At 34.6% G+C, this 13,429-nt stretch overlaps 1 protein-coding gene across 1 annotated transcript in view; it reads left to right on the forward strand.

The window, feature by feature from the left end:
• The first annotated feature begins 52 nt into the window (after nt 1-52).
• Nucleotides 53-13,429, forward strand: part of lrrk2 (leucine-rich repeat kinase 2) — a 50,823-nt gene continuing 37,446 nt past the window's right edge. Inside the window, 12 exon segments of the mRNA XM_048158276.1 lie at nt 53-312; nt 502-581; nt 3,098-3,195; nt 5,680-5,768; nt 6,425-6,562; nt 8,559-8,693; nt 8,782-8,913; nt 9,026-9,145; nt 10,121-10,290; nt 10,386-10,459; nt 10,830-10,936; nt 13,239-13,368. Coding sequence (XP_048014233.1) covers nt 177-312; nt 502-581; nt 3,098-3,195; nt 5,680-5,768; nt 6,425-6,562; nt 8,559-8,693; nt 8,782-8,913; nt 9,026-9,145; nt 10,121-10,290; nt 10,386-10,459; nt 10,830-10,936; nt 13,239-13,368 — 1,409 coding nt within the window. The 5' untranslated portion in view covers nt 53-176.

Here is a 13,429-nt window from a genome sequence, read left to right on the forward strand (position 1 = left end):
TATTCACATCAGTCTTTACTCTAGCATAACTCGTGTTCTGATTTGCATAAATATGGCAGAAGTGCGTCTGCGCTATGAAACAGATGATGATCTGCAGCAGAAACGTTGTGTCCGCATGGTCAGTGAGTATCAGAAGGTGGTTTAAAGCTCTGTTTGATGTCAGAGAATAGAAGATCATGGCTGATAAAGAGGAGTTAGGGATCAGACTGAAGAAGCTGCTGGTGAGGTTGAATCTCCAAGAGGGGAAACAGCTGGGCACCATGGTCCAGATCATACAAGACCTCTTGTTCCTGTCCCATACAGATCATTGTGGTGAGTTATTATGACCTGAAACTGGAAATGTGTAGCATGTGCTTTGTTAACATTTCTGACGCTTTAAAGTCTTAACACATTCATATAGACAGACAGTAATGCAAACTTTCAGACCCCCCTCTCTGTCCTTTTCCCAGTGGGACATCTGCTCAGATATTTTTAGGTTTGTGTTCTTCTTTTGTCCTACAGTTGAGCTGTTTGCGGATCAAAACGTCCATGTGCCTCTGATGCTGGTGCTGTCATCGCATTTCAACAACAAAGTTCAGCAGGTAATCAACAATTTTTGCCTGGCAAATGCTTAGTGGTTTACCCAAAATGACTTATAAATGGCTCCATGTTGTTCCAAACCATATGACTTTTACTGTGGGACACAAAAGGAGATATTGAAAAGAATGTTAATGCTGCTCTTTTACATAATGAAAGTGAATAGTGAATGAGACTATCAAGCACCAAATGATTGGTGAAAAAACACCTTGAAAATACCATAAAAGTAGATTTTTGCTTGTGATTGTGCACCCCCTCCCCTCCAAGTTCTCTTGAGCTGCATTTATCAATTTTTGTTTATAATGTTTTATAATGTTTCTTTTATAATGTTAGTATGATTTTTACATCAAAATGGTCATAATTTAGAAATAAAAGGCCATTTTTTGTTCATTTATTACTCACCCTCATGTCGTTCTACATCTTCGGAACACAAATTAAGATATTGTTGATGAAATCCGATGGCTCAGTGAGGCCTCTATTGAGAGCAAAGCCATTGAAACTCTCAAGATCCAGAAAGGTACTAAAAACATATTTAAAACAGTTCATGTGAGTTCAGTAGTTCTTCCTTAATATTATAAAGCGACGAGAAAACTTTTTGTGCGCCAAAAAACAAAATAACGACTTTTCAACAATATAGTGATGGGCCGATTTCAACTGCTTCGGAGCTTTACGAATCGAATCAAGTGACTTGGATCTCCTATCAAACGGCTAAACTGCTGAAATCACGTGAGTATTCTCATCGCTTTATAATATTAAGGTAGAACCACTGAACTCACATGAACTGTTTTAAATATGTTTTTAGTACCTTTATGGATTTTGAGAGAGGAAGTGTCATTGCTGTGAATGCAGGCCCATCACTGAGCCATTCGGTCTTTAATTCATGAATATCTTGGCGCACATGTGTTCCGAAGATGAACGAAGGACTTACAGGTGTAGAACGACATGAGGGTGAGTAATAAATGACATTATTTTCATTTTTGGGTGAACTAACACTTTAACCCTCTGATTTGAATGCCTCTGTTGGAACGGGCATGTCTGCTGTGAGACTTTAATGTAAACGCCCACTGCTGTGATTGGCTAACATATTTGCATATCATATGAGTATTACATGTGGAACTCATTTGAAAACTTTTGCTTCGTTTTTACTATTACAGCTGTCGAGATTAACCAATCATGAAAACTGTTTATTATAGCATTATATTTAGATCTACTACCGTCACACGTAAGTACGAGCATTGTAGTGATGACAGACATGTCTGTTGAGCACATGAATGAAGTTATCTTGTGATTTCTGCACTCTCACGAATGCTTTCATAACTAATCAATTCAAAAGTGATGGAAATAAGAGATTTGTTGTGCAGTGTAGACGGTGTCATTGATTATAATGGGAGTCCAGAACTCAGTCACTGATAAACTCACACCATGTGATTGACAGCTCCAGCAATTATACTGTAAAGGGGGACTTCTTTGATTGCTTTCTGTATATAATTTAATCACAATTTAAAAACCATAATCAGCAATAAACAATTTTGAGACAAAGAACATCTGAGTGTACATGAATCATATCAGAAATCACTGATCACAGATCAGGAATTAGAATTAACACTGTCACTTACATGTTGTGGCATTACTGTCGGGACCATATCTTACAGTAAAAGTCTGTTTGTAAAGCCTGCACTGAAAATGTCACTAATTTACCAAAGAATCCACTGAAATGTGCCGAATAAACAAATAATGCTCTGCTGAGACATTCACATTTTTGAAAATAAGTACTTTCCTAGCGTTAAGATTTTTTGGTTGGTAATGTTACTTTTTAGTCTAGTGATCCTGTATCTGTTTTTCTAATCTCACTAACATGCCAGTGGGTGCACTGTAAAAACAAATTTGTTCAGTTTACTTAATTCAATTGTGCAAACTCGTTGCCTTAATTCAATTAAGTAAGCTTTATATTTAAAACTTAATTTTATCTGTGATGTTAGGAAGTGTACTCCCAGAATGCATTGCGGCACAAATAAAGTAATTGCTTTGTTTTACTGTTTGTGGCTTTTACAATTTTATTTGCTGTCTTGTGTCAGTATTACCCCAACAATGACAGCACATAAAATTGTAATGGTCTTATTAATTAAAACCTGATTAATTAAACCTTAACTGTTACCATTGTTGTGTTTTGCATGCTGAGTGTTGATGTCTGTGTGTAACTCAAGCAAGGCACCTTGATTGCAAGGCACTGGCTCAACTAGGGAGGAATCAACCCCCTTAAACACAGCCTTGTGGCTTTTAGCATTTTTCCTATAACAATGTCTGACGTTTACTGTATATTTTACGTTGCGTGAAAAAGTAACATAAAGTCATGTGGGTTTGGAATGACATGAGGTTCAGTAAATGAAAGAAAAATATTTTTTTTTACTGTTATTTAAGGCATATTTTCTGCTGTAAATTTCATTTCTTTTTTATCGACTAAAATCAGTTATTGGTTTATAGGTTTTCAAAAGAGTGATTTTCTGTTTTCATCATATTGTAGGTAGGCTGGTCTCTGCTATGTCGTCTGATGGAGATCTGTCCAACCACTCTGGATAGTCTGACCAACCCAGTGGACTATGATTTTGTAGAGGTGCACAAGTAAGCCTGAGTAATTTCTATGAGCTTATATGGGTATACATTCCTGTTTATATAGACTATGTCCTAGTTGAAGCAACTTTTAGTACTTTAAAGGGTTAGTTCACCCAAAAATGAAAATAATGTCATTTATTACGCACCCTCATGTCGTTCTACACCCGCAAGACCTTCATTCATCTTCGGAACACAAATTAAGATATTTTTGTTGAAATTCGATGGCTTAGTGAGGCCTCCATAGCCAGCAATGACATTTCCTCTCTCAAGATCCATTAATGTACTAAAAACATATTTAAATCAGTTCATGTGAGTACAGTGGTAAAATATTAATATTATAAAGTGACGAGAATATTTTTGGTACGGCAAAAAAACAAAATAATGACTTATATAGTGATGGCCGATTTCAAAACACTGCTTCATGAAGCTTCGGAGCGTTATGAATCTTTTGTGTCGAATCAGTGGTTCGGAGCGCCAAAGTCACGTGATTTCAGCAGTTTGGCGGTTTGTCACGCGATCCGAATCATGATCTGACACAAAAGATTCATAATGCTCCGAAGCATCCTGAAGCAGTGTTTTGAAATCGGCCACCACTAAATAAATCGTTATTTTGTTTTTTTGCCGTACCAAAAATATTCTCGTCACTTTATAATATTAAAATTGAACCACTGTACTGAACTGATTTAAATATGTTTTTAGTACATTAATGGATCTTGAGAGAGGAAATGTCATTGCTCCCTATGCAGGCCTCATGGAGCCATCGGATTTCAACAAAAACTATCTTAATTTGCGTTACGAAGATTAACGAAGGACTTACAGGTGTGGAACAGCATGAGGGTGAGTAATAAATGACATTTTTTTTTCATTTTTGGGTGAACTAACCCTTTAAAGCTGAAGGATCATTGCCTCCCTTGATTAACCCACTTTCTGTTCTGGTTAAGATTAAAAGTGATTGACAAGGAGGATTGATGCATATGAAGGAATTGTGCATTAGTTTAGTTCATCTTATTTCTACAGTACTTTACACGGTACATATTGTTCCAGAACAGCTTTACAAAGAAATTGCCTGAGGAAAGATGTTAAAGAAATCTTGGGAATTCTGCGATATCTCATATTTATTTTATTTTTATTTTTTCTATAAAGCATAAATACACACAAACATATACAAATTTTGAATTTTACATTTAATTTATGTAACTACAGTAGTGATGACAGGTTTTAATAATCTGATTGAATTTTAATGTTTTAAGTTATAGAGTATATTGTTTTTAAATCATATATTCTGTGTTGTTATACATCAATGTAATATGCAAATAGTAGGGATGCAGGCACAACAACTCGAGAGTGATGGCAGTCAAGGGTGGATCTGAGTATGACAGGTGCTAGTAAACTTTGGGATGGCTGTCCCAAGGTGTGGATGGTGTAAAAATGTTGAGGGTTTTAGAATCTTTTGGCATATGAGGGGTAATAAGGTGATAGGACTGTTGGGTATTGAAGGGCTAGACCCTTAAAAGCTTCATAAATAAGTAGAAATAATTTATTATTGAACAGGGAACCAGTGTAGTGATAATATTGGACCGATAACATCATATTTTGTAGATTTGGTTAGAACTAGCTGCTGCATTTTGAAAAAGCTGCAGTTTATTTACATTAAATAGAATTATTTACATGGAATACATTGGGGAATCCAGTAAAGAATGCATTGCAAGTCTTGAGAATGTATGAACCAAATTGTCATCTTGAAAACAGAATATTATGTAACTTACTTTCTGAGGAGGAAGAATGCTGTTAGAGTATGACATAATAGAAAAATATGAGATCTTAATAGAGCAGTATTTATCTAGATGCTTTAGATATTATTATTATTAATTTTAATAAGGACATTAATAGCCATCCATTTTTAATGGTCTTGACTGTGAGATCTTGGTCTAGAGGAAATGTAGAGCTCTGTGTCCTAATAATATCACCTAAAGGGAGCATGTACAAGAACAACAAAGGGCTCAAGAACGAACCTTGTGGCATATTATATTATTTTATGGTATTGCATATTGTATTATCTAATGTTTTTTTTTTTTTTTTTGATGTTTTTTTGGTACTGAATTGATTATTTAACAAAAACAGAAAAAAAATCAGTGATCTGACAGGTAGAATCTAAACCAGGCTATTCTTCTCAACATGATTGACTGAAATGTGTAACTACCAGTTTAAATGGAATTTGGAATAATGTCCTCTAGAGAAGGAAGGGGTAAAACATTTACCATTGGCTGAAAAACTATAGCTATAACTTTTTTAGTAGTTTGGTCATTATAGGATCAAGCATACAAGTAGAAGATTTTGAAGCCTCAAGATGTTTCAAAAGCCTAGCCTTACAACAGTAAACAATTAAAACTGTAACATGTCTTGACGTCTATTTTTTAATGAATAAATTGATAAATTCATTGCTGCTATCCATGTTCACCAGGTTTATGTAAGGGTTTGCATGTTTGTTCATAGGCAGATTCTTAAGGTGCTTTCAATGTATAATAAAGACTCCAAGATGATGATGGTGGGCCTGAGAGCTCTGGCTCTGCTACTTAAGTCAGGTAAGACTTGCTTTTCCATTATACTGTTTATACAACCATTATAAAGTATTGGTTTCTGAAGTATTTTTTGCATTTATTTAATCTCCATAAGGATTTCAAAACATTCTTTCAAAAAATTTGAACCAAACCAGCCAGCTCCCATGTGAATCACAACATTACAACAAGGAAACAAAACTGCAGGGGTGCCCAAACCTGTTCCTGGAGACCTACCTTCCTGCAAAGTTGTTGCAACCCTGATCAGACACAACTGAACCAGCTAATGATAATTATAGACAAATGTACTGGATCAGGGTAAGATCTGAACTCTCCAGGTAGGTATATCTCCTGGAGCAGGATTGGGCACCCCTGTTTTATGAAGCGATAAACTACACATCCCATGAAGCATTGCGAATGACATAATCAAATCAGAAATTACAGTACTTAACTATGGATATGGGGAAAGTCTCTCATACTTATGGAGTTATTTATACATGTAGTTCTTCTTGTTGATTATTATGAAATAGCCATTTCTCCTTACTCAAACATAGATTACCATGGTTAGATTTCCATGTTTCATTTTGCCATGTTTTCACACTCCTCTCCTGCAATGAAACTAATATTTGGTGTTTGTGGGTCAAATGTGGTTCTTATAGATGTGTTGTTTGTTTATGGGTCAGGTGAGATTGTGATGCAGGTTCTGGATGAGGAGGAAGTGGATGTGTTTTTCTTGGTTCTGGAGGCCATGAGGTCTTTCAGTGACAGAGAAGAAGTTCAACTACAGGGATGTGCTGCTTTACAACTACTGCTGCAGACAGGTAACCATGATTTGTTACAAATTCCTTTGAGTATGCACAATAGTAATATGGGACACTATGATTTCCACATTCTGCAAGAGTCCATTCATAGAAATGGAATTTACTGTATAGCCTAATGTGAAATGTCACATAATTGATTAAATCAAAAGTAGGACAAATTACTGGAAGTAGTGCATTCCACAGACGAGAACCGCATTATTAGACCGCTTTCTAAGGCTGCACGTATTAAAACCATACTATAGCATATTGCTATTGCGAATTCACAAAGGCTGCAATTTAAAAAAATGAATGCAGTGATGGTCAGAATTATTGGCACCCTTGGTAAATATGGTCACAGATGGCTGTAAAAATAAATCTGCATTGTTTATCCTTTTTATCTTTAATACAGAAAATTTGCAAAAATCTAACCTTTCATTGAAGGAAAAGAATTTAAAAAGTGTGTGTGTGGGGGGGTCACATTATGAAATAAATGTTTTTCTCCAAAACACATTGGACACAATTATTGGCACCCTTTTATTCAATACTTTTTGCAAACTCCTTTTGCCAAGATAACAGCTCTGAGTCTTCACCTATAATGCCTGATGAGTTTGGAGAACACCTGACAAGAGATCAGAGACCATTCCTTAATACAGGATCTCTCCAGAACCTTTCAGATTCCCAGCTCCATGTTGGTGCTTCTTCTCTTCAGTTCACCTCACTCATTTTCTTTAGGGTTCAGGTCAGGGGACTGGGATGGCCATGGCAGAAGCTTAATTTTGTGCTCAGAGACACAATTTTGTGTTGGTTTTGATGTTTTTTTTTTTTGGATCATTGTCCTGATGGAAGATCCAACCACGGCCCATTATTGAATTTCTAGCAGAAGCGGCCAGGTTTTAGATTTTTTTTATCTGTTGGTATTTGATAGAATCCATGATACCATGTATCTGAACAAGATGTCCAGGACCTCTATCACAAAACTAGGCCCACAACATTAAAAATCCAGTGTTATATTTAACCATGGGCATGGGGTACTTTTTATCCATGTGTGCACCAAACCCATCTGGTGGGTTTGCTGCCAAAAAGCTCTTTTTTAGTTTCATCTGACAATAGAAGTCGGTCCCGTTTGAAGTTCCAGTCTTGTCTGACAACTGAATATGCTGGACTTTGCTTCTGGATGAGTAAGGAGGATTTTTCTTGGAAACCCTCCCGAACAACTTGTGGGGATGTAGGTGCTGTTTGATCATTTTTTTTAAGGCTTTCTGAGACTCAAGACTCAACTAATCTCTGCAGTTCTACAGCTGTGATTGGATTGGAGAGTCTTTGTCCACTCAAACTCTCCTCCTCACCGCGCATTAGGAAGCTTTAGACACACGTCCTCTTCCAGGCAGATTTGTAACATCTTTAGTTGATTGGAACATCTTAATTATTCCCCTGATGGTGGAAATTGGGATTTTCAGTACTTTAGCTGTTTTCTTACAGCCACTTTCTATTTTGTGAAGCTCAACAATCTTTTGCTGCACATCAGAACTATATTGTTTGGTTTTACTCATTGTGATGAATGATTACAGGAATTTGGCCTCTGTATTTCCTCATGTTGTGTTTCCTCTGTAGAATAGGAAGTCATGGCTGGACCATTTCATGTTCATGATCACCCTGGTGTGCTAAAAAATGTAAAAATGAATGGGAATATACTTCAGAGATATTTTACTCATAAAATTGTGGCTATTTACCCCCCCCCCCCACTTTCAATTCTTTTCCTTCAATGAAAGGTTAGATTTTTGCAAATTTTCTGAATTAAAGATCAAAAAAATAAACAATGCAGATTTATTTTTACAGTCATCTTTGATCATATTTACCAAGGATGCAAATAATCCTGACCACCACTGTAGATGCCCTGCGGGTTTAATATGTGCTTTAATTTTTTACATGCATGTAGGTTGCATGTGTCTCAGAGCGGCTCCGCTCACAGTAAATTCTGCTCCACGTGAAATGTTTATTTAACCTGCTTGATTGTCAGTTTCTGAGGATCATCTGGTGGAGTTCATTGAAAAGAAGGACCATGAGGTGGTTCTGAATGCGCTGAGCCGGTTCATGGACAGTGAGAATGTGGTGCTTCAGGTGCTGAGGGTCCTCATACTACTGGCTGATCCGGGTATAACACTGCTCACTCTATGTTTTTATGATCAATGACTTGGATTATCAAAAACAATATCAAATAAGCTTCTCTTTCTTGGATCTAGCCAGCAATGTTGAGATTCTGATGTCCAAAAACGTTAAATGCTACAGTCTAACATGTCAGGCTATGGACATGTGGCTCGACTCCGAGTCGATACAGGAAGCTGGTTGCTGTTTGTTACGGAATTTTACTTCAGGTGAGCCAAGGGTCATGTTGAAACAGTGCTGTTCTTACAACATTTAAAAAGTGCTGTTTAGTTTTGATACCTTTTATTGAGTTGTGTTTTCTTGTTTTTGACTTTTTACCAGAGAGTTACTATAATATATTGGTGCTGAATGGAGTCCATAAAGTAGCAGTGAAAGCATGTGTCTCTTATCCTGAGAATGCCACAGTGCAGATTGCAGCCCTTTCCTGTCTGAGTGCACTTGGTGAGTCAATATGACTAACATGAACATGATAGTACAGTATAAATGGAAAACCTGGCTCTCCACTGGATCCCTTAGAGCCCACACTTGAGATGTATGCTGCTTTTTTATGATTATTATTTGTCAGACTGTTTGTACATACATTTTATGATTATGCCACAAACAAACCCATAAAAGGTTCTGTTGATGTTGGCAATGTTTTGCCTGGGAATCTTGGAGGGTATAGAGTATATTGTGGCCGGGCAAAAGTGCTCATTCTTCACTTGAGGTAATTTTGATATCTAGGATACTGTGGATTCAACTTTAAGGATTGGAATAATTGGTTTAAAAACGTATGGGATATACACTACTTTGGAATAATTAAGTCTCACAATTAAAAATCTAATACTCACCAAGGCCACATTTATTTTTAAACGTACAATAAAATGGTAATATTGTGAAATATTATTATTACAATTCAAAGTAACTGTTCTGTGATCAATTTTGGTCAATTTATCACATTAAAGACATTTACAATGTTACAAAAGATTTCTATTTTAAGTAAGTACTGTTCTTTTGAACTTTGCGTTCATCAAAGAATCCTGAAAAATTGTATCACGGTTTCCCTTAAAAATATTAAGCAGCAAAAACATTGATAATAATAAGAATCATTATTAATAATTGAGCACCAATAAAAAATTGAGCAGCAAATCAGCATGTTAGAATGATTTCTGAAGGATCATGTGACACTGAAGACTGGAGTAATGATGAAATTCAGCTTGCCTTCACAGGGATAAATTACATTTTAAAATATTTTCAAATAAAAAACATTTCTTTTAAAATGTGATAATATTTAGATAGAAATTGAAGCCACATTGAACTAATTCAATCCCTTATAAGTTATGATTCAAGGCCACAATATCTTTTTTTTTTTTTTTTTTAGCATGTCATGTTCATGGCTCCGTACTAATATTTTTTTGTTTTTTTGCTTTTTCTCAGTGGAGTGTATTGTACAGAATGAAGGTTTGGACAAAGAGTGGACTGAGGAAGACGAGGTGGAACGGAAAGTTCTGGTAAATAAAGAAGCCACCCAAGCGGAGGAGATGCTTGTATGGAGAGAGGCCTGTTATACGGCTTTAGAGAGACATGCTGAAGATGCCACAGTACAGGTGACATGCTTTAGCTTGCAATGCGGAAAAGATCATCAAAGATGATAAGATCATCTCGATACTTTATGTAACTTTCTGTCTCCTTGTCCAATCAGGAAGCTGCATGTTGGGCCTTAAACAGCTTGCTGCTCCATTGCAAAATGTCCAACCATGTGGAACTGGAAGGAAGGTTAGCATTCCTTCATATTCTGTGCTATGTAACATTTTTTTTTTTTTTTTTTTTCGGAATTCCTTTTATAATTAAAGGTTAAGACCAATATTATTGTTTTACAAACAATCCGATTTTAATTCTTTTGATTGTTTTGTTATTATTGTCAAAATGCAGGAAGAAAGCATATTATGCATTATTATTATTTGTCCATATATGTAAAGGGGTTGTGATTGGCTAACCTCTGCATACTAGTGTAGTTAACACTGTTATCATCAGGGCAAGTCAAATTTCGGAATACTGAATAGGTGATGATATTTAAATGTAGGCGGGCATATGTAAATTGAACTCAGGTTGTAACTATGATTTCATTTGTTTCTCTGACACATAGGCCTCCTCTTCACACTCTCATCATGGCTGCGATGCTTTTGCATTCATCCAGTGTGGGGGTGTTCCAAGCTACTTCCTGTACACTACGCACACTAATACAGCGCCACAGTAAGTATGCCGTGATAGCTTTAAACAGTCTTATGCTGTATTTTTATTACATAACCTTATTATATGGCATGTACAATCTTTCACTTATCATCTCCGAAATTAAGTGGATTATTTTGCATTTCACATGCTATCCATCCTTCATAATATTCAGGAATTAGAATCAGTGGATACCAAATTATAGTACTACAGTCTGTCAAAAATAGCTTGCTAAAGGTGTCCAGATATTGTATTATTTGTGTGCTTAGATTAGTACTGCCCGCAATCTTACGAGAATTAATTCGCTGCCATTCTCTAATGCAGTATTATTTTTTTTGACGCAGATGTTTCAACACTGGTTTACTGCCATAGTTAAAAATTATACTTTGAATCCAATTTGTGTAATTTTTTTGTTTACACTCACCTGTTTGTTCATATCATTTTCTATGTACAGTACAGTCCAAAAGTTTGGAACCACTAAGATTTTTAATGTTTTTAAAAGAAGTTTTGTCTGCTCACCAAGGCTACATTTATTTAATTAAAAATACAGTAAAAAACAGTAATATTGTGAAATATTATTACAATTTAAAATAACTGTGTACTATATATTTTTAGTATATTATATTATATTTTTTACAGTATTATACTAAATATATACTAATATATTTGACAAAGTAATTTATTCCTGTGATGCAAAGCTAAATTTTCAGCATCGTTACTCCAGTCTTCAGTGTCACATGATCCTTCAGAAATCATTCTAATATGCTGATTTGCTGCTCAATAAACATTTATGATTATTTTCAATGTTGAAAACAGTTGTGTACTTTTTTTTTTCAGGATTCCTTGATGAATAGAAAGTTCAAAAGAACAGCATTTATCTGAAATACAAAGCTTCTGTAGCATTATACACTACCGTTCAAAAGTTTGGGGTCAGTAAGAATTTTTATTTGTATTTTTTTTTAAAGAAATTAAAGAAATTAATACTTTTATTCAGCAAGGATGCATTAAATCAATCAAAAGTGGCAGTAAAGACATTTATAATGTTACAAAAGATTAGATTTCAGATAAACACTGTTCTTTTGAACTTTCTATTCATCAAATAATCCTGAAAAAAAATATTGTACACAAATATTTTGTACAATTGTACACATTAAATGTTTCTTGAGCAGCAGATCAGCATATTAGAATGATTTCTGAAGGATCATGTGACACTGAAGACTGGAGTAATGATGCTGAAAATTCAGCTTTGCCATCACAGGAATAAATTACTTTGTGAAATATATTCAAATAGAAAACAGTTATTGTGAAATATTATTACAATTTAAAATATTACTGTTTTTTACTGTATTTTTAATTAAATAAATGTAGCCTTGGTGAGCAGACGAAACTTCTTTTAAAAACATTAAAAATCTTAGTGGTTCCAAACTTTTGGACTGTACTGTACATACTCTTCATACATAGAACTACTGTAGTATATGAATAAGTATTTGGCCAATGTTATACAAAACAATAAAAAAAAATTATTTTTACAATAATATTTTTACACATATGTATGATCCCTTGTGAAAAAGTGTGCTTAATTGTATTGAATACTTACTTGTAGTGTACTTCAGATCTTAAAAGTGAATTTTTAAGAAGCTGTATTTGCAGATTCTTGTTTCTTAAGACACTTATCATTAGTACAATTTGTAATAAGATCAAATTAAAAGTTTTACTTTAATGTACATTTTAAATCGTTGTTTAATAATATTTTGTCATGATTTAAAAAATGTACACTTATTTTGCTGTGTTGACTGACATTTTAGTTTTAACTGTAGTGTTATTTGATATTACATTTAAAGTAAATTTTACATGTACTAAATTGCAACTTTATCATTAGAATTGTGTAATTAATTACAAATATATTTAAATACATGGCATACAAGTTTTAATAGAAATTACATTAAAGTATATTTTAGTTTACCGTAAATGCAATAAATCATTACATTTTCAGTACACTTTAACCAAATTTCAAAGACAATAGAAGTATTTAAAAATAACATACAGTATAAAGATGTAAGTGGGTCAAAAAACCACTTGTTGGTTAAAGTTCAACTTATTGCATCTTATATTAATTTAAACTATAGTACATTTTAATTTAATTGATTAACATTTAATTAAGTGTCCAAAAAAGTCAGTTCACACCTAAGTAGATTATTTTAAAGTATGTTTTTTCCATAATAAATACTTAATATTTTTTTTATTTATTTTTTTTAAAGTATGCTTTTTTTTTTATAAGGGATGTCTGTCAGAAATCACTTAGTTTGTGTCGTTTTTGTGACTTTAGGTAGGATGAGAGCTCTGCTGCTATCACTTGGCATCCATTTCAACATTGTGGATCTGATGCGGAAACACGCAAGCTCCAGTGAAATGTGTGAAAGTGCTTGCAAACTACTTCACACACTCTTTCAGGGAGCGTAAGCACACACACTTCCCTCCTCTGATCAATGACAGTTTATGATGTATGACAGGCGAAAA

Source organism: Megalobrama amblycephala, linkage group LG15 (assembly GCF_018812025.1).
Source record: "Megalobrama amblycephala isolate DHTTF-2021 linkage group LG15, ASM1881202v1, whole genome shotgun sequence".
Lineage (NCBI taxonomy): Eukaryota > Metazoa > Chordata > Actinopteri > Cypriniformes > Xenocyprididae > Megalobrama > Megalobrama amblycephala.